The sequence below is a fragment of the Microtus pennsylvanicus genome, chromosome 15, assembly GCF_037038515.1.
Source record: "Microtus pennsylvanicus isolate mMicPen1 chromosome 15, mMicPen1.hap1, whole genome shotgun sequence".
Lineage (NCBI taxonomy): Eukaryota > Metazoa > Chordata > Mammalia > Rodentia > Cricetidae > Microtus > Microtus pennsylvanicus.
This window is the reverse complement of record NC_134593.1, coordinates 51,644,273-51,667,302: the sequence shown is the minus strand read 5'-3', so window position 1 is coordinate 51,667,302 and position 23,030 is coordinate 51,644,273. Positions and strand designations below refer to the sequence as shown.

The window sequence follows — 23,030 nt, the reverse complement described above, 5'->3', positions numbered from 1 at the left end:
TTCTGGAGTTAGGTATAAAAGACGGAAAGTATGTCAAGATCTGTATTCAACACAAACACAAAATACTGATAATAGTATTTCTCATGAGTTCAAAGTCCTCGTAATTTAAAATTGAAAACATTCTCTATTTTTGGTTTCTTTTGGCTGTTCCTGTTTTCATGACTTTCCAAAGATTCTCAGTAAATAGGTCTCAAAGGTGTTGCAATTTAACTGGGATGTTTCTTAGTGGATTAGCACACACGAAAGAAGTTCAAGGCATCAAGTTTGATCCCTAGTTTCACAGAGTGATCCAGTTTAGAGTATGCCCTTAATTAATTATGCTTCTAAGAATTACATTGTAGTCTGTGGATTCATGTTCTGGAGTTATCCTTTGTCAATTAGTAAGGTCGATATGAATGATTGAAAATTGCTCATTTTATTTTATCTAAAACAATTTGATGTCAAATCAAAACACTAGATTATTTTAGCATTTATGTGTTAATTCAAATGGGCACAGCTAGTAAATGAGAAAGGGATAGAGAGAGAGATGATAGATAGATTGATAGGTGACAGAGAGAGACAGAAAGGTATAGAAACAGAGGCAAATAGAAACAGACAGAGGGAAGGACTCTGTTTTATAGTCCATATAAGGACTATTTCTAAGTTTACATTAGAACCAGCATAAAATAATCATAGTACTTTATGTGTTATTTTTCACTTCAGATGAAAGGTATCCACTGAAAAATCCTTTATCTGTTTTTCTAATCTCTGAAGTAACAGTTAAATGTCTGTAGAATCTGTGACTACTGTTTGCTTTTGCTCAGTAGCCATGTTTTCACTGTAGGATCAAGCTGACATCCTTCTAAGTGGTCTCCAATGGTATGCAGCAAGCACCTACTCTTGACATTTTCATTGTCAAAGAATCTTGACAATGTCAGGTTCCTTTCACAGCCTGTCATTGTCACTCACTAAGCAGTACTGTGATTGTTAATCCCTTAGAGATTTGTCTCCTTTATCACGGTCAACCTGTGGGAAATCAGAACAACACATTCTATGTCACTTAGGTATAAATGATAATAATATTCAACTATGTTTTTTCAAATTTTAATGCATGATAATTAAAAAAAAAGATGTACAGGTCACCATAATTTCTGTTATATTATTTTGTGTGTACTCTATTTAAAATATTTGAGAATAATGTAGTTAACTGTTGTGGAATCCATATTGGGTATATATAAGAATTAAAGGAATAAATTAAATGTTAAAACAATTATTTATAGTAGGATTAGATATCATGCCATTTATTCATATACTCATTTTTTGCAATTGAATAAAGAAAAATTAAGCATATTTTCCAGGCACTTTTTATTTCCTGTCTTACTTATGAATTGTGTTTCAACATCTGAGTTGATTATCTTTCTTCTTTAGTGAGAGTGATATTATAAATTCCATTTTAATAGCATGTGCCTAAGAATAAACCAAAATGAATAGAAGAGTAAATGTTCGAATTCAAGGTGATATTTCAGAAGGAAACTTTAAATCATGGATGGAGATAGAAATTTAAAGTCAAATATTATTATGAATTTAAAAACAAAATGGTAAATACATGTGACGACTGTAGATGTAGTTCATCACACGTTCGGCTTGAACGCTTGGTGTCATTACATAGCAATTTCCTGTGTGTCCTGCTGTTACCAGTCCATACAGCCATAAACATGCGCTACCTAGCCTATGTTCCTTCATGATCTGCCCAAAACTGGGGGAGGGGGGGAATACCTTTGGCTAAGTCCATTAAAATATGGTTGAATATTCTAAGTTATCAAAAACAAAGCAATATGAGTTTTTCAAAGAGCTTACGAATCCTTTTTTGACTTTTACCACTTTATATTTTTAAATACTCTTTGAGCTAGAAATAACTGATTATCTCTTTCAAGATGAAAGCGTTGTATCAGAATCATCTTTTCATTTTGATTGTCAGTAAAATAAAGAAAGTGCTTCTTGAGAAACTGAAGCGGAAAACCAAATTGATATCTTTTTTATGTCTCCTTCCTGTAACCAATATGGTCTAACGTTTTCTATTTATTAAAGCCAACATTTTCCCTTCTGTCTTAGAAGTAATTGTGGCAATAGCAGTGGATTTGTTAACGTGGAAGGGGAGTAACTTTGTTGGGTGCTACCCCTACACAGAGAACAATAGGCAACTAATAACTGTTGGGAGATGAAGTATTGTCCCCTTTTAATATGATCCTCTTAGTGATTAACCATAGTAGAGGGGTAGCTTTGAAACCATTAACACACAAGCAACATGATGAACTCATCAGCTTATATATGTATATATGTGTGTGTATGCATGCACAGACATACGAATAATAGAGAAAGGGGGGTATCGACCTGAGCGGTGGAGGCACAGAGAGGATTCAAAAGAGAGGAGCTGGGAGATGCTGGAGGGAAGGAAGAGGGGGAATCTGATGAATTCTATTTTAAATAAAATACAATTTAAAGTGATTATTATTTTAAATATTTGGGGATATTTATTATGCAGAAGCAAAGTATATATACATGTGTGTATTTATGTACTTGTTTATAGTGTTACAGATCTTGTAGAAAATGAAAACGCTTGAGATTATACCTTTACTAATTGTAGGCATGTCTTGTTCTGAAGCAGCCGCTTTTCATTTCTCATTTGTTCACGCTAATGGAGAAGGAGTATGCTATAAATAATGCAAAAATCACTTACAGCTGACTTGGTTATATATTGTATATTTTTCATCAGATTTAGTTCTTAATTGTTTGCTCTATTTATTACCTAAATGAGCTAACATCATGAGTCTTTAACAAATGATGATTGGTGGAGATGGCTAAGAGCCTTCCACGAAGTGAGAAATTCAATGTAGCATGAGAGACTTCCTGATAAAAACACTCGCGTGGTATGCTGACAGTTCTGTAGACCAAGAATCTGACAGACTGGTGCTCTGTAGAGATGGGAAAATAAGTGTTATCTTTCCACAGCTATTCAAGAAGACTTTCACTTACCGTTTTTCCTTTATATTGACTATCTTAAATTTTTCACTTATTGTGTTTTAAATATGTAAGACAAAGGGAGGTTATTTGAAGTGTTTTATCCCAGTATTCTCTTGACATGGTACCTTTGGAAAGATCACATCTGTCCAGTTATTTCACATTTGCCTGGGATAAGAAAAAAGAGTCCTGTGTAGAAGAGTAAGGTATCTAAATTTATTGAATATGAAAATGAACTCTTGTGTGGAAGCAGGTTGGAATAATATCTTTTAAGTGAGGCATTCCTGAATAAAGCTATGAACGTTTAAAACCCAAACTGTCATGGTTTGTAGTAAAATAATAAAGATATCCATTTTAATTGATACTTTTCATTGTTTAATAAAATTGCTTTGTTTGATTGCTGAAGAATTTGAATTGAGTTTTCATTACCCACTTCTGAACAATTTCCTCTGAGATGCAGACAGTATTGAGCTAATGAGTTTGAATTTATATTGAACTTTAACTGTCTTCATGAAGTAAAGGAAAAATATCATGGCAGTAACTAAGTAGTCTTCATTGAAAAGTATGTCGTAGAGATTTTACAGCACTGCTTTTAGTGGAGCTCAAGCAGTAAATTGGAGTTTTACCAACTTTGCTGTTTCCATCTTTTTCATAGTCTTGTCTACTTTAAAATAAACTCATAAGGTAGCAGAAAAAAAATAAAGGATAATTTTATTTTAAAATGTTCTAGAAGAATGTATTCATGTTACCAAGCTAATCTGAAGACAGGATTTGTAAATTCCTTCTAAGAAACTTTCCAAAGAGCTAGAATATTTGAACATTGTCCTAAATATTGAAGTATCTGTCCTCCAATGTATAGTTAACTTTGACAACTGATACTGCTCCAATCCAAAATTTGCATTTCTTGTTGTTTGAAAGCCAGTGATGTACCCATTCACACTCCTTTGTTATGTCGCTTTGATATTGTATTTCCTAAAATGATTTTTGGGTGTTTTGTTCATTGCCTAACCAAGTTCTGTTCTTAGGAATCCATTTTTTTTTTATTTGTGGTTGGATTAAGTCATGCACTTTAACTTAATCTTGATCAGGTTACCATTTACTAAAAGACTAGCTTTGCATTGGGTAACATCTATTCTACTCTGGTTCAAAGGAGAATTTGTTGTATGGCAAAGATGATTTATTATTAACTTGCTTAGTTCAAACAGGATTAGACTTTACAAGTAGGTTAAATGTTTCAAAATGATTACTTTGCTGAAATTTGACATCCTATCTAAGAAATAAGAAAACAATGAGCAAACACAGGTCAGGGAAAAGTTTTCTTACTACAGCTACCTTCCCTTCAAGCAAAATTGCTAATTCCCTAATGTTAATCCTTCTCAGATCTCATTTAAAGTTAGTGTTTGGATGATTTGGATTAATATTATATCCAAATAATTTATATTCGTTCCCCACAGGCAGCAATGGTGGTTCTTGGGATAAGGAAACACTGCACTCTTCCCCATCCCAGGGATCTCAGGCGCCTGTTACACATGCCCGCATGCCTGCTGCGTATAGCCTTCCAGTTAGTCATCCTCTCAACCATCTTCAGCACAGCCACCTTCTGCCAAATGGTACGATGGCAATTTTTAGCACTAAAAGTGGTAGTTTTAAGATTTTTTTTCTTTAATGATTAGCAGAATGATAAAAGCATATACTGTATTCACACAGTTAATCAGTGAAAACTATAGCATGTCTCTAATTTGTTACATTGCCCCGAGGAATAATAGAGCCAAGAATAGAATATATATATTAAACACACACACACACACAAACAGACACAAACAATGATGTGATGAATTATGGCAACAAACTGTAAGCTTAACTTCCCAGTCATGAGTGAATATTACTGTATATAAATAAACTTTTTTCCTTGACCATCACTATTAAAGTATTTTTCAACTGTTTAACTCTTAATGACATGTCAATGATAATTCCAACTGGAGTGCAGCAATGATGATCTATGTATTTTCTGCTTTTAGGACTGGAACTTCCTTTTATGATGATGCCCCATCCTCTAATCCCTGTAAGCCTACCTCCAGCATCTGTCACCATGGCGATGAGCCAGATGAACCACCTTAGCACCATTGCAAACATGGCAGCAGCGGCACAAGTTCAAAGTCCTCCGTCTAGGGTGGAGACATCAGTTATTAAGGTAGCTGTCTCATCACATCGTTGTTTTGGATATTCATCTTAAATTACCATCCTTTTGTACATTTGGTTTATTCCTATAAGTAAATCTCACCTCTAAAATTTAAAGATTATCAAATAGTCTGTGAGTGTAAATGAAAAAAAAACTACATGTAGTAAGGGAAGATATTTAAACTAGCTTGAGCAAATTTAAATTCTTGCTTATTAGTAAGAACATAGGGGAGTAAGTTAAGTAAGTTATATGGTTCCACTTATCTTGGCTCTTAAACACATGGATGTTTATATATTGTTCTATCAATAGTCTAATAAGCCTTTAGGTAGGGATAATCAGACAACCTTGGGAGCGAAATTCTGTTGCTTATTAAACATATCACATTGGAAGTATAAAACAATCTTTCTCATTGTAGCCAGCATCTAAAATATGAATGTTTCGGTATGGATGCATTGTCTAAACAGTGTGTAAAATAATGTAATGGAGAGTAGTGCAATTATATACTTTATACATGTGTATATTATATATTTATCATATTCACTCTCTGTTATGTGTTTATATTAATTTAAGTATGTGTATATGTATTATTGATGCATAAATAAATTATTTCTTACTATTTTACAACATGCATTTAGATTGAGGCTGTCAAAAATGGTGTGAAAAATAAGAAATAACAAAAAAGCTTTAAACGTAGACCAATTTCTTGTCAGTGAAGAATAGATTTTGCTGCATTGTCATCCTTTAGCATGATAATAACCTGTATTTTTCTGACTATAATACACATGAATCCAGTGCAGCTTTGGACTATGTCCTACCCAAACTGTCTGTGTACTAATGAGTTGTGTTGGCATGCAGCTGTAATAGCAGTGTGTGGGAGGCTAGTGGCTAGCTGGACTAATACTCAGTGCAACTTTGTCTTAAAAATTAAAAATCATACAAACAGATATGCTGGAGGAATATTAAAAAGAATTTACTTAGTATAAAACCAGATTTGTTTTTTTAAATGATTTTGTTGAAGAAGAGGCATGTCTCATATAATTTTCAAAGTATAAATATCGGATAAGGAGAGGAATCAAATTGCATTGCAGAGCATAAAGGTTAGCTACTAAAATCCACTCCCTGGGAGCAAGCCAGTGACATCACATTTCCTCAAAAAACATTTTGCCATTATTACACTTATTACTTTTTGAAAACTTAGCACTAAGAATATGACATGTATAAAATCTCATAGAAATGACCTTTGAAGTAGAGAAAAAAAGTCTTTGAAGAATGCTTATTCTTATGATGTATGCTATTTTAACACTTATAATACTAGTTTTAATTATAAGAAGTTGGGGCTAGAGAGATGACTTAATGTTAAGAGCATGCACTTACTGCTCATGGAGAAAAACCTGAATTGGTTCCTCGCACCCATTTCAGGCATGTTACAATTCCTGTAATTCAATCTTCTTGAGACCTGACACCCTCTTCTGGACTCTGGCAGTACATACACTTGTATGTACACAGACAGACACAAATTTGCCTGTAACATAATTAAAAATAAGCTGTTTTTATAAAAAGATTCAATTATTCATGTTTCAAAAAATCACATAGTATACTTATATAACTTTCAAATGTAAGCATCCTGCAATTTCTCTTTTAGGTAAGATATAATAATAAAATATCTCGGGCACAGATTTAGTAGTTTAAAAGTAGAGTTATAAATTAGGAGGTTATGCATTATGTATTTTGAATTAGAAAGCATGGACTAATATCAGGACACTTGGATTACTACTCTTTTCTGTATACATGCAGTTGTCTATGTAGCGAATCATGTTAACTGTAATACTGCAATCTGGAAGCAGCTTTTAGTAACTGTGTTTAATTTGAGGTAAATAGGAGGAAGAAGTTAATTTTCCTCTGGAATTGTCTTTAGGAATCTACCCATAGCTATATTGTTACAAATTCAGAAATATTTATGTGGTTTCTTGATCTAAGTTTCAGAATGCAAAGGAAGGAGATCTAGGAAGGAAGGAAATGTTCAAAGAGGGGACAACAAAGTAACGGAGTTTTACGTCTTCAAAAGCATGCCAACACCTACTAAGTCATGCTGATATCCCACTTCCGCGTCTCTTGGGAAAAATATTTTCAGAAATTGGCAACAAATAGAGTTAAGGAAGCTCTGGATCATGGTATAAATCATTATGCTAACAAGGACAGGAGAAACATTGCTATAGTTGAGATTAACTGTAGAGAGCAGACAGTTCCCACTGCACTGTCAAAGGGAAGACCAACTGGTTTGTAGAACTGCTGAAAAACCCATCTTCAGAGAGCTTCTTTCCTGACAGACAGCATTCATTTTACATCTAAAACCTGGGTATGCTCAGTGACAGAACCAGGTTCTAAGCTAATGATCAAAGCTTCTGAGTGTGATATTAGTACGCTCCCTTGCTCAAATCTTGTTTAGGAAACTTACTTTGTCTTACTAATTAAATGGAGTTTAGGGAAGTTTTATTTTTTCCCAAAGAAAATGGCTGACAGAGATGTCACATTGAACATAATGGACCCCAGTGGGTAATTAGAATGGTGCCTTAACTTGATTTGCTTGACAAGATTCTAGATGTAAAGACCAGTTGAAAGTAGAACGTTAAATACTAAAGAATTAACTCCATATCAAAGACATAGCTACTGAAGAGAAAACAGAAATGTGAAGGATTGTCTACATGCTGAACAAGTAATTCATATTTTATAATTGATGATAAGACTTAATATTAAGCACAAACTAAGGGACAAAGGAAGTAAAAATGTGTTGTATAAAATAAAAGTGAATAATATACCTCTCAGGATATTGTATTATAAAAGATTCCTCTATTCCTTATTTTTTTCAAAATAGAATGCCCTGATACTTTTCTTCAACGACATACTGACTAGTGCTATCAAATGGGATCAGAGTCTCAACCTATGAGTTGTTGCCTCAGGAAATAAAATCGATCCATTGTTATACCTAATATGTCCCTTGAGTAGAAATGCCTTTTCATATGGAAGTGGTTAAAAATAAAAAAACATTACTGTATCATAGATGTAAATTTTATAAAGCTGAACTTTTAACTTGTATAAATAAAGATAGTTTGAGGCAGACATACTCCTTAAAAAAAAAAATGGATAATGTCTATGGCTGCTTTCATGTGCAAAGACAGTGTTAGGTAAAACTTGTTATCAGGGGCTGAGAATGTCACAGTTCAATTAGAAGATTGCTTACCTAGCATCACAGGAGTTACTCACCTAGCAACACACACACACACACACACACACACACACACACACACACACACACCTGCACACACACACACACAGTGCTCCCTCATCCTTGATATAGAATAGTTTGTTTCGACAGCAGATGTCTGGTGACTTAATTTCTTGTTAATCTTGTGTTCTTGTGGATAATTGTGACAGTTCAAAAGTAAAACAAAAGAAATTCAAATGCTGTAGAGACAGAGAGAGAAAAATTTAAATCCACTGAATATTCAGAATTAAAAACAATTGTCAAGGAAAACATAGCTAGATGAAGACCCTAGAGCAGTGACATTGGTTTTAGAAGTGCTCAGAGACCGGAATGGTTTATTTGGGCAAATTTAAAGAAAAAAATGGGCAAATCTGTTAAGAAAAATCAGAATTTTACCTTAAGTTCATAAGACCTATGCATTTATAGATATACATTAAGTTATTGTAAAATGTATATGAGTCGATTATATCAGTGAGCTCAATGTGTTTTTACTGTCACCATTTACTGAATATAAAGTGACAATAAAATTGAGATTTTTGTGTGGTTTTAGTTACTTTTCTGACTGTTGTGATAAAATACTCTACCATAACCACAAAGAAATGAAAGGTTTCTTTAGGCACACAGTTTGAAGGTTGGACATGAGAAGGAAGTCATGGCAGGAAAGCTGAAGGAAGCTTGTCATATTGTCTCCACAGAAAACTGTGGTGAGGGCTACTGCTTAGCTAGTCCCTCTTATTCAGACTGGAATCCAATTCCAGGCTATAATACTCCTCGTATTCAGAATAGGTCTTCAACTTCTGCTAAACAAACCTAAATACTTCCTCACACACATTTCCAGGACTTTGTTTCCATGGTGATTCTACATCCCCTAAAGTTTATCACCAAGGTTAACCAATACATATATCATGCAATCCAGTTTCCTCTGTGGTTGAGAAACATTTTCCGACAGCTTCCCCATCTACAAACAGACACAGAGATACAGATACAGACACACACACACATGAGCTGAATGGTGCTTAATTTCAGCAAAATAAACATTGTGGAATATATATGTATATATATATATTATTCAAATTCATCTATTAATCAAATTGAAAAGTGTATTTTGATATTAATATAAAAATATTTTTTCATATGAAGAATTTCCACTGGTTCTTTTAAGTTTTTTTTCCCTTTTACCCAATGAAACCTAAAAAAGTATTTAGCTGACTTCTACACCATACATATTCCAAACTTCTTTTATTTTTTTCACTCATAGGTGGTTTTTATTTATTTTTTTTAAGAGTGTATGGTATCTCTGTCTCCAGACTATGTATTCTAATATTTTCTAATAACATTTTAAGTGATTTTGAGTTCCCTGAAGGTGCCTTCTACCTCTGTACAGTACTGTAAAAGTAAACTGATCAGAGCCAAGAACCTTGACTTGGACATAAACCACAATTTATACACAGTCTACAAATATAAACACGAGTCCTAAGATTTTTTGTTTGTCATTTGTGGGAGTAGGGAGTCTGGTATCTTTCCCAGAATACTTCACAAAAATCCTACTATGTCAATTTTTTCTTAATCTGTTGTTTTCATTGTAAATTTGTGTTTACCTACTTTTTAAAAATTTAATTTCTAGTCCCTTGATTTAGAATCTATAGATATGTTGAAATGAAACAGCCCAAAACTCTCTAATAGACAATTCATGCAATTTCTATATGATTTCTAAATTTTAGGAGGTTTCCCTTTATTATATTAAATCATGAAGTCAAATAAGCAATCTAAATCAAGAGATTCATTCCTTTTTATCATCAGCAAGCTCTTTAGTGGGTTGGAATGCTTTGCTAATTGATTCTCTTGGGATCCTTTAAACCCATCCCTCTAAGACCCCTCAATGAATCACTGTTCTGATTCCATTTTATTTATTACATATGTAATGATATCAACGATTTTAAAAACTCTTTCTTGCTGAAATACATATTTTTAGTAGTTTAAAAATGTTGCTTGGAGTAGGATTTCGGGGTTTAGTGTTTTTGCTGTACCACCTCCCAGGCTCATGCTAAGTTGTTTAACATCTAACCTAAAAACAAAATTATAAAACAATTGACTTCCTGCTGAACAGTAGTGGTGCACACCTTTAATCCCAACACTCAGAAGGCAGAGACAAGTAGACATTCTTGCATTTGAGTTCACCCTGGTCTGCACAGCAAGTTCCAGGACAGCAATGGCTACACAAAGATACCCTGTGTTAAAAAAAACAAACAAAACCAATTGACTTATTTGGAGTCCAGTTCATATTTAAAAGAAAGCAGAAGTAAATAAAAAGAGAGGAAGTGGTTTTCTTCCTTTTTTGTGTAAATGGCATCCCAGAATTAACAAATACCATAGAGGACAAATTTTATGATCATATAATTAGTCTGCCCCATAAATGAGTAAGGGATAATATCACCATATTCTAAATGCCTTGAAGTGATGGATGACAGGTGTGATTATCAGCGGTTGTTGCTGTCATAAAAGGCAGGTAAGATACTCTGCTGTGAAAGGCATGTAACCCTATCCTTAAAATGCACTTGTGGCCAAACAAACTTCAATGTAGATAGACTCCGGCTCCAATTCTGCATAGAGTCAAGAAATAAAAGAAGATAACTATCATTTAGTCACATCAAAGCAACTGCTGATAAAAGGATTAGAGTAGGAGGGGTCTCTACGAACACGTACAGGACCTAACCAAATGAAAACCTGGCTCTAAGTATTTGCTGTGCAGAGAGATGACAACAAACAGCAAGAAAACTAGGTCTGAACTGACCCAATTCCTGTTCGTGTCCTTCATCCCAACATTTCTTTTGCTCAGAATGCAAGGAATTCAACCTTTTAGTTACAATGCTAATACTGACTGATAGTTCACATCTGTATTCCCAGCCCTTGGGAAGCAGAGGCAGGAGGATTCTGAGTTCAATTATAGCCTAGACTATATAGTAGGAACCTGCCTGAAAGGGGCAATAAGTGGCATTCCTTTTTTACTAAGATGATTTATAATTTTCAAGTTAATAGTTTGATTTCTTGTTTAGGTTAACTTTATATTTCTGTGCCCTATAATACAATCATACTGCCAGAAGTACCATATATATAATGAAAAATAGACCTTTAAAATGAGCACATTGAAAAGCAAGAGGAGAATAAAGTCAAGATTATATTTGTAGAACCTGTTTGGTTAAATTAAGTAAAATAGAATATTTTTTGTATTTTATCATCCAAAAGATATCTTAAATATCACCCATGTTCTTTGGCCCTCATTGTAGGGCATGGAATTAATAGAGTTTTCAAATACTAGCTCCTTGGTCTTTAGTTATTATAAGTATGTTGACATCACTCAGTATGTGTCTTAGAAGTCCTTTTCAGCATTTTCCAAATGCAAAAAATAAATGCTACTTTTTTATAACTTTATGTACTAAATGAAACAATGTAAGTGTGAGCAATAGAAAAATCAAGAAGATGGAAGTATGGGGTTTTGGTAATGTATTAAGCAGAAACACTGACCAACTCTGTCAACTTGTAAACTAAGAAGTTTTAGAAAGATGTTATTTGACATTAAAAGTAGCTGTTTATCTACTTCTAAGCCATTCCCATGAGAGAATCTTTAACTGAAATAAAGACAAATAAGGAGAGTGAAGGGAGTGAAATAGAGGACTAAATTAATTAAATCTCTGTGAAATCCTCATTGAAGTAAAGCAGTTGTGATTATTACTCTTTCTCAGGGATAATAACCAGTATTTTCATAGTAGAGAACAGGTAGCTACAGCAATGATTTGTTGTAGTGAAAATATTCAATATGTCACATCCAAGATAGTCAATCAGTCAGGGATGCAACAATATGAGTGCAGTGGTTTTGAATTCCACCTTTGATTTGAAATTACCATGAGAACAATGCTTATTGTTCTGCGTCAGTATGCAGGCTTCTCTTTGCAGTTATTCTTATACCATTACTTTATTAGTTCGACCTTTTTGCAGGGAAAGAGTACTCTCTTAAATTTTCATTTATTATTGTGGCGAGTTTTATAAAGATGGAACATTGCAAAAGATTGTGTTTTATTGATTGGTGGAGTTGATGTAGGACTATAAAGCAGTGTGTCAAAGTATTAAATAATCTTCCTCTCTGTTCTACCTCAGGCCAAGCTTAGAGGTTAAAAGGTACCAAGCAAATGAAATTATAAATCCAGTTTACATAGTTTCCCCAAAGACACTGAACTACTTCTTTCCTATTATGTCTAAATAAAACTCATTATCTATTTTGTTTCACTAATAATTACAAGATTCTCTCCAAGCTATTCTTTACTGTCTTCATTATTCTCCATCCTATAGAATATCCTTGAAAGGCAAGCATATAAATATGATAAAAGAATTAAGCTGTTGAAATAAATTAACTTATTGTGCAACAATGTATTCAAATCTTACTTGTTCAATGGATTTTGCTTTAATGAAATTCTTCAAGGAACAATACATCATGTTCTAAGGATTGAAATTATACATTAAGTGAAATTACTGAATATGTTGTGTCTCAATTTATAAAGAGTTTCAATTGAATAATTAAGCTTTTAAATCATAGAATTTGCATAAAATATTTTCTTTAAATAAAAGTATTATGTATTGTCATAGTATTCTCTGTTCTTAAGTCTAAAACTACAATAAAGTCAAATAAGGAAAGCCAGTTAAATGTTTTAAATTTTATAATTCCCCTAGTTTTAAACCATGATTAAAACTGTATTTTATATTGAGGCTTTAGTCAATTTTTACATAGTTTAATATGTCATTTTTAGGGTATGTTAAATGGATAAAGAAGTAAGTAAATGATTGATGAGTGAAATAAATCAGCATAGGAGATTGCGACACACATATTGAATAATAGGATGTTTTTCTACTTATGTGAAATATGTTAAAAGAAACACAGAATGCTTTATATTGGCATATATAGTCATTGCCATAGTTTATAAATAAATACTTAGGTTTTGAGAATTAAATATGCACGAGGAACCATATTCCCTTACTTTCCATTAGGACTGGCTATGAACTTTGTAATGCCATGAAAGTCAGAAATTGATTTAATTCTAGATAGCATTTTATATCCGTTCAGCCACATTATGAACAAATGCCATTGCAAGTAGCAACATGATGGTTACAGGACATATTAAAATGTATTGGAAACAATGATGTCATGTTTTGCAGAAGATATATTGGTTAATTTAGACGATTCTATTTTAATAAAAGTCAACTATCATTCTCAAGTACAAATTCTATATTTTTTATATGAATAAAGTGTTAGCAATCTTATTGAATAGAAATTTTATTTAAAACTCAGCCAGACTGGAAGGCCCAATCTGTCTAAATTAGGAGTTGCTTTTATTGTCAGTCATGCCTGTAGAAATAGACAGTTGTTTTTTTTTTTCAAGGTTAAAATCCCTGGAAGCCTCTGCGTGTTCTAACAAGTGTTCCTATGCCCAGTCACAGATAGGTGGTGCTGACTGAACTCAGGGTTTAAAAATATAGAAAGTTGGGAAAGAAAACAGCTGGAAGGAGAGGGAAAAAATGGGGAGAGGGAAATGGGTATAGGTCTACCAAAACACTTGCTTGGAATTATAGACAATATTTATTTATTTTTAAGAAAGAAAAAATGACAAACAAGTTAATATTCAGTTGGTAAATTTTAGAAAATTGGTCTGATTATGGATGCAATTCATCTATATTATGTTTACTACACTAAGATATCCTTATATTTTTTTAGAAATTCTACAGTAATATTTCAAGCTCATATTCTATAATAAATACACAAATGCTGCAAAAGCAACTTAAATTATGACCATCGAATACTATATTAATTTAATGCAATTTTAAGTTTCTAAAATTTGATTTGAGCCTTTTTAGCATTACAATCACATCATTTATTCTGTCTTTCACCTTCTTCAAACCCTACCATATACTCTGCTTTGCTCTCTATCAAATTCATTATCTTTTGAAAATTTGTTGTTGTTATATGCAGATAAATATATGTCTAAATATAACCTGCTCCAGCTGGTTTTTGTTGTTGTTGTTGTTTGCTTGATTGATTATTTTCTTTGTTCCTGGCTTTTGTGTCTGCCTTTTGAAACAAGGTTTCTCTGTGTAGCCTTGCTGTCCTGGAACTAACTCTGTAGAAAAAACTGGCCCCAACCTCACACAGATTCACCTGCTGCTAATTCCTGATTGCTGGGATTAAAGGCATGTGGCACAACTGCTTGGCTAACCTGCCTAGTCTGGATACTGTTATTCTTGTGTTATCAGTGCTGACTCTTTGGTATTGGAAAATCAATTGATGATCTCTTCCCCAGGGAAGTCAATTTCTCCAACTCAGGATTTTCAGTTACCTATAGTTCTTTGTTGAGGACTTGTGGACTTAACCCCTTCTGTTTTGGCAGGTCTATGTTGGCATTGTTCAGCAAATGCTTTGATCGTCGTGTTGGTGAGATGTGATGAGCTTAGCTTCACACACACACACACACACACACACACACACACACACACACACACACCATATTGCTGATATTCATAGGCATCAAAGCTTGGCAGGACTGCCAGTTTCTCCCCACCTTTCGAGGCTTGCATAGCATCTTCTGGTACTATGAAGTTTAATACTTACAGAGGGGACACAATTGTGTGTATAAGACACAGCCTTACAACTAAGTCCCTGACGCTCTGCCTCTGACACTGTTTTTCCCTGTTTTGTTTGTTTATTTGTCCCCTGTTTGTTTGTTTGTTGATTAACTTTCATAGTATACCAGAAGGTGCCATGCAAGCATTCAAAGGTGGGAAGAAACCAACAGTCCTGACCAGCTTTGATGCCTATAAATTTGAACAATATGCAATGTGTGTGTGTTTCTCTTCCAATTTTCCCCATTGTTTTCTTCAGTGATTTGTTTATCTTCAGACTTTCAGTTGGAAGGTCACTGAAGTTGAGTTGGAGTTTAAGTATCCTATATTCATCTAAATGTCACTCAGGTTTTCTATTAGCAGAAATTAGAGCACTCAATTCTTAGCATCTGATCAACTATGGCAAAGGAAAACGCTGAGATATAATGCCTCTGACAGTTCCTCTTTAATGTGCCTGTATTGTCTTTTCCAAAAGTATACCCCATATAGACCTGTTGAAAGCTCCTGAGGCTCAGCAAGTCATCATCACAGTAATTTCATAGCCTTGCACCTAGACTAGAATAAGGATGGTGGTTTTCTTTTTGTTGTCATTGTTTTTAATCGTCACAACACTCTGTGAGGAGATAGGTTCTTTGTTAGGCAATTTTGTATGGGATTGCCTCATGTTTTATAGGACACACATTGGGAATTGATTTATGATATGGGTCTTTCAAACAAAGCTTTGAAATTTTGACACTTGCTTTCATTTTATTTGTATTGTTCTGCAAAATGAATCCTCAATATGTATATATGCATGCTCTATTTTATGTAAGTGGTTGTTTGCTTGCCCACACCAAGCATGGTACAACCTTTATGCCTGGTGCTGTCAGAAGCACCAGAACAATGTCTTATTACTCCCTGCAGCTGAAATTATAGGTGGCTATAAACAATGCCAATGATGGGAACCAAGCCCAGGTCCTCTGTCACGGCCCCAATTTCCTTAATCACTAAGGTTTCCCTCTCTGGACTACCATTTTTTTTAAATATGAAAGTACTTTCTATACTTCTATACTCAGACATATTTATTGATTATTGTAGAGACTGTCAGTTTCTATGTCTGATGAAACATTGTTTTTGTTTTTTTTGCTAACAATATAAAGTGATAACTAATGGTTAATCTATTAATCTGTAATCTTATTTATACTAGCTCATTATATGTGTGTGATGCGTACTCTCAACTCTAAGTAGCATGGCTACAGAGCTTGTTCAGACTGAAGCGCATAGTAGGAGGCAAATGTCATCATGGAATTTAGAGTGAAACAATACAGCAGGATTCTCTGCCACCTACATGATAATATATTTGATGAACAGAAGTGACTGAATGGAAAAAGGAAGCCTAGGTAGTGAGATTTATTTGATTCATAGAAAATAATTTTAATATTAAATAATATTCTGTTTTCACAATGCATTAATTGTGCCCATCATATGTCTCGAGTGGTGTCACCCTGAAAGTGCTGTTCAGAATTCTCTTGATAATATCCTGGTCAGCTACATCCAGGATGTATGTGGTAAATGGTGCCTAATGCCTGCTGCAGAAGGTGAACCCATGGAAAGTTGCTTTCAAAATAACTGCCCTCAACTCAGACTTGCTTAGTCCTATCAGCTCTTTAATTGTCCAGATGGTCTTGCTGAAAATTTTGAATTGTTTTCTATGGCCTAATATTTTCCCCAAAGAATGGATTAGTACTATTTGCCATGGCCATACTGAGGTTTACCAATAAAAATTATGATTTCCTACCTTGTCTTTTTAAGAGTGTTTCATCTCACTAATTCAGATGATAGGAGATTCAAGAATAGGAAATTGGCTAGGTTTGAGATTTTTGGTTAAGATTAAATATGTCTTTTAGTACAGTTTAGTGCTAGTGAATCACGGTGGGCCTTTAGAGACACTCCTTTTCATATTTCTAATTTTATTAAGAAAAACCAACATTCATGAACCCAAGACTCAATACATTGACGTAGTATCCTCTTCTTTCCTTCTGTGCAATGCAGGAACGTGTTCCTGATAGCCCCTCACCTGCCCCTTCCCTTGAGGAGGGCCGAAGGCCTGGCAGCCACCCATCATCACACCGCAGCAGCAGCGTGTCCAGCTCCCCTGCACGGACCGAGAGTTCTTCCGACAGAATCCGTAGGTCTCATACTTGGGCTTGTCACCATCTTAAGCTTTATTAGGTGCAGCTGGGCTTTCTAATCAAAATACCCTCATTCCAAATAGATCTCAAATGTGTCATGTACCGAAGCTCCCTCGCAATAGCCATTCCTCAAAATTATGTGTCCCAGTTTGGAATGCCGTGAAGGATGATGCGGCATTAGCAGGTTCTGATATAACGTCCTCTCTGAAACTACACATAAAGATTTGAGCTATGAAATAGAAAATGTAAGTAATCTTCCAGATTAGTTTTTGAAGTACACAGCCAATTCCCAACCATCTAACATCTAAGTAGATCGTTTATGGTTTTCTCAACTGATTGTTTTTAATGAAAAAGCCACTGCCACTTTTGAAATCATCTGATTTTAACATTCATCATTATTGAATAAAGGTATTCACAAAGACAAACAACAGAAATTAAATTAACCACAGTAAATGTCAAAAGTCTATTTGCTCTTCATTTTAAATGATCACTGGATTAAATAATTTTAATTTTAGCAGTTCTGTCTGGAATAATAAGTAATACATATATTCCTGTTATTATTAAAATTTTGAAGTAGGTCTTTGACTTATATATAAAAAAAACTACAATATTAGGTCTTGTATGTGGTTAAATGACAAGTGCTAATAGTATTTAATGCTCTTTCAGGAGACCAGAGTTTGCTTTTTAGAACCAATATCAGGTCATTCACAACCACCTGTAACTCCAGTTTCAATTTTTAATTTCTACAAGTTTTAATTTCTACACAGAAGTAATTTCTTCTATAAAATCACAGAAAAATGATCAAAATCAAATTTTACTATTATTATGTTATTTTAACACTATAGATATTTTCACATTTATTGAATTTTCCAGCTAATATTTTTAAGAGCAAGTTGATTTTCTTATCTGGTGCAAGAATAAACTAAAGATCACATATCACAGTTAGTGTTTGTGTCTCTGTCTAAAGATGTTGAAATTCTTCCAAGGTCCTTCTCATCTCCCCCATTTATTACCTTAACAATGTGGCAAACACACACACATTTGTTTTGTAGAAAGCTCTTTATCTTGAATTATCGTGATGTTCCTCATGGTTAAACTCAGCTTTTGAATTTTTCATCAGAACTACAGCTGTGATATAGTATCTCTGGAGAATCCTGAAATGTGAAGGAGAATATATACTGATGACTATATCACTTAAGACTCCAAGCTGTTAACATTTTGAGATATTAAACATCCTGTGAGAAAAAAATATACTAGGATGATGTACTCTGTTGTTCATAAAAGTTCTACCCCTAGCTTGTGACTCACCATTGAAATTTAAAATAATTCAAGGTTGGATGTCAGTGTTAACTCTAATAAACTCCAGTGTTATTCATAAGATTCTCTATTTTTCCAGGAAAGAAAGGTTTTATCCAATATATTTTTTACTCAAATTATGCAAAAGAAACAATATTTATTTTGTTTGACCAGTTCAGTAAGTGAATTCATTGACTTAGTTCTGTGAATCCTGAGTGTTCCTCATCTGAATTACAGCAGTGTTTTATCATTTCAGTGGTGACAGATCATCACTAGCAGAGAAAGCAATTGGTAGATATCAATTGGATTTGGAGTTTTGAAAACTACTCTTTAGATGAATTTTGAGATTCTTATGGCACACCATATTCTATGAAGTAAAACACAATAAGGATACCGAGATGACGGTTTCAGTTCTTCAAATGCAGAAAACTATACAGGCTGTGAAAGGTCACTGTGGCAGATCACTCATTTTAACCAGACAGTGTTAAAGGGAACGTTATTGTTGAGATCAGAGTTTTTCAAAATTGGGGGAAGTTATATACTAAGAAGAGAACTTGATGCACAAGAACGTAATATTGAATACCTCATAGGCATTCACTAATGTGAATATTCCACATTATTCTAACCACGGAAAATGTTTTGTTTATATAACAACAGATACAGTACGTGGAGTTATTTCCAGTGTTTTCTGCTTATGCTAAAGGATTACTATGGGCTAGCAATCTTCCAGTGATATTACTAAGGGATTATAATTTCAAAGTTTGGGTAGCATATGTTTATGATATTTTTTTATCACAATGTTCTGATGTTTTTGTGTCTGTTCCTTGTTTTGGGGTTAACAGCTGTGCATCAGAATGGATTGTCCATGAATCAGATGCTGATGGGTTTATCACCAAATGTGCTTCCTGGGCCAAAGGAGGGAGATTTGGCTGGTCATGACATGGGACATGAGTCAAAAAGAATTCACATTGAAAAAGGTAATTTGAAATTCTCTGCCATGTCTTTTGTTCTGGAAATGAAACATGTCTATTTCTGCATCTGCAAAATAACATAAAGGTCCTAAATATATAATGTTAATAAAATATGAGCCCTGATCATTAAAGGATGTCTGAATGGTGACCTGTTACTTTCCTGTTGTCCAACGGTAGGTGACAATTTAATTTTCACAGCATATTTAAAAGAGAATTATATGTATATCCCAAATGTTAATTTTGAAATTTTAGGTTTTTGTTTGTCTTTCTTAATGTACTCAAGGCCATTTTCACTTATGCAGCATGATGGAACTTGAAAAAGTTTACTGAAATCATTTTTTCTGATTTAAAAATACATGATCATTAAGTTTTTTAGGATTCTTAAGTGAAACTTGGTGGTCATTTCAAAAGGTGTGGCAAGCGGTGTAAATAGCTCATTCCTTGAATGGCTTGACTGGAGGGCATCAGGATCTGTGTTTGTTCTAAAGGGCACAAATACTGAGTTCCCTCTTCTTCATTCAGAAAAGAAAATAATTTATTTGTTAAGTTTTTAAAGGGTTTAAAAATAAGATATTTAAGTACTTAAATAAAAATTCTTTTTAAAGAGAGATTAAGTAATCCTAGGAAAATGCTTTTGAAATATTCTCCTAAAATGGGTTACAGCTTTACTAAGTCTCCTGGGGAGAAAAAAATGTAAATATTTGCAAAAAACACTGTTAGTTCTTTGGATCATCCATGGGAATGTAGTAGTCATCTCTATGTTTAAATTTACCATGTTAAAGTAAAGATACTACTGAAAAATAGCAACAATAAGAAACATTTTTTGGTTATTTTTTGTATATTATTATTGTGGTGGGTTTTTTTTTTTTGTTTGTTTTTTTGAGACACTTTTTCTCTGTATCTTTGGAGCCTATCCTGGAATTAGCTCTTGTAGACCAGGCTGTTCTCAAACTCACAGAGATCTGCCTGCCTCTGCTTCCTGAGTGCTGGGATTAAAGGCATGAGCCACCACAAAGACTACTTCAACATTAGTGGTCTATAGAGTTCCAGGGCCTCTACATTTCTTACTGTAGTATTTCCATGCATTTCTTCTTCAATATTGGAGAAAATCTGTGTCATATATTGTTTCACTCATATTTAGTAAACAATCATTGCACCACAGATTATAAAAATTGACATAGGACATATTATGGAAAATTAAGTTTTTCAGTAACATTTTAATATAAGAATTAATTAGATAAGCAAAAGAGTCATTTTATGCAAAATCTCAGCACAAGTGCAAATCTCTACCGAAAATGAGTGGCCATTTTTCATGGATGCTGTTGAGCATCCATGTGAAAAGTTATGAGGGGGCTATAGGTCTGACTCTGCCAGTGAGAGCGGGCACTACTTCAAAGCCTGATGGTCTGGTTGGATCCCTGGAAACCATATTATTCAAAGAGAGTTCCAACTCCAGAAGTCTGTCCTCCTACTCATAAATACCTTCCTTGACAAAAAGTATCAAATATGGGAAGTTACCTGATGCTATGAAATGGGTATCAATATATTAGGACTTAATTTTTCCAGAACATTGGTTTCAAAGGCTGGGCATTAAAATATGACATCTAGAGATGACAATGAAGGGATAGTAAAGACAAAACTAATCTGATATCCACAACATTAAATCCTATGGAAAATCCGATGAAGAATTCTAAAACCTTGTGTTTCATGTTGACAGACATGTAATATCCTTGAGTTACAAGTTTAACGAAACTACTTATTTTTTTTGCTATAATTATCATGTTTACTGTCATGGAACATTTTTAAAATGGCATGCGTTGAGCTTGGTCTCTTATTTTTCTTGTATATCCCTGACTCCACAAATTTACTATATTTGCTTTTGTTCCTTTCGAAATTCTTTATTCATTAATACACTTTCTCTTTTTATTGGATACCTCTGACTAATCTAAACATAATTCTAATTAAACCAAGTTATATAAGCACTGGTACTAATTGAGATTGAATTGCCAGAAAATATTAAAGAATAGAAAAGAATGAAACCACGGGTGTTGGTTACATTCTTCAAAGTTAATAGTAAGGTGCAAGTCCATATTATCTCTCCTAGGTGCTATGTTTAAATATACAGCATTAGGACTATGGATATATATCACACCTTATTATTTTATTAATGTTATTTATCACAGCAGTGGTTTTTAAACTGTTTTTCTCTCAGAAGAAAGACACTGTCCAAGTCACAAGTGTATCTCAATATTGTATATACAAAATTAGATGTTTACCATTCCAACTAGAATATGAATCTACCATTGATTTCAAATCATGGAAATTTTAATAGATGTTGATATAATTACAGTGTCTTGTTTTATGTTGCTCTTTCTCTTGGAAGAAATCTCTATCTCTTTCATCTTCTTCTAGCATACTGATTTAATAGGAAATATTCATGGGTTTTCTAGATTGATAGATTCCCCTAAATTAAAAAATTTTTTCATTACTCCATTTATCATGTCCCTCACAATAGCCCTGAAACTACTCATATCAGTATTGAACAAATAACTTTATTTAGAAATATGTAGAAAAAGTAATTATATATTCATGTCATTTTTGGTTTGAACTTTTTATGTGTAATTTGCTTTCTAACAACTAAATCATTCACAAGGCAATAATTCTTAAGAAAACATTGATACTTTACATAGATAACAAAATTCATTTTCATGCCTGAAATGATTGTAGTGTGAAGTCTTAATCATCAATAACTTTTAAGTATGTAATGTCTTCCTTAATATTAAAATTCTATTGACTATATTCTATGTGACTAAAAACAAGTTCATTGTCCAGAAGCTTTATAAGTATTTGGGTTTAAAAAGCAAATAACAGACTGGCTGCTATCATTCATTTTTTTTAACTTTTTTTTTCTTTTTTTATTATTTAATTAAAAATTTCCACCTCTTCCCCTCCTCCCATTTCCCTCCTGTTCCCCTCATCTTCCTTCCCCTTCCTTTCCAGTCCAAAGAGTAGTCTGGGTTCCCTGCCTTGTGGGAAGTCCCAGGTCCTCCCCCATCCATCCAGGACTAGGAAGGTGAGCATCCAAACAGACTAGGCTCCCACACAGTCATTACATGCAGTAGCATCAAAACCCAGTGCCATTGTCATTGTCTTCTCAGACAGCCCTCCTTGTCAGCCACATTCAGTGAGTTCGGTTTGATCACATGCTCCATCATCCAGCTGGCCTTGGTGAGCTCCCATTAGATCAGTCTCGGTGGGTGGGTGCACCCCTCGCAGTCGTAACTTCCTTGCTCATGTTCTACCTCCTTCTGCTCCTCATTTGGACCTTAGGAGCTCAATCCAGTGTTCCAATGTGGGTCTCTTTCTCTAGCTTCATCCATTGCCAGATGAAGTTTCTATGGTGATATGCAAGATATTCATCAGTATGGCTATAGTATAGAGCCATTTCAGGACAAATGCTATGCATTCTCTATCATATATAAATGCCAGCT

The 23,030-nt window shown here is 33.9% G+C and overlaps 1 protein-coding gene across 2 annotated transcripts in view; it reads left to right on the top strand.

The window, feature by feature from the left end:
• The window catches only part of Dach1 (dachshund family transcription factor 1), a 359,092-nt gene that overhangs the window by 234,163 nt on the left and 101,899 nt on the right, over positions 1–23,030 (top strand). Inside the window, exons 4-7 of one of the 2 annotated variants that reach the window (XM_075949512.1) lie at positions 4,452–4,607; positions 5,016–5,188; positions 17,133–17,268; positions 19,411–19,545. In XM_075949512.1, the coding sequence (XP_075805627.1) occupies positions 4,452–4,607; positions 5,016–5,188; positions 17,133–17,268; positions 19,411–19,545 (600 nt within the window). The remainder of the gene's footprint in view (positions 1–4,451; positions 4,608–5,015; positions 5,189–17,132; positions 17,269–19,410; positions 19,546–23,030) is intronic. The other variant, XM_075949513.1, reaches the window with a different exon arrangement.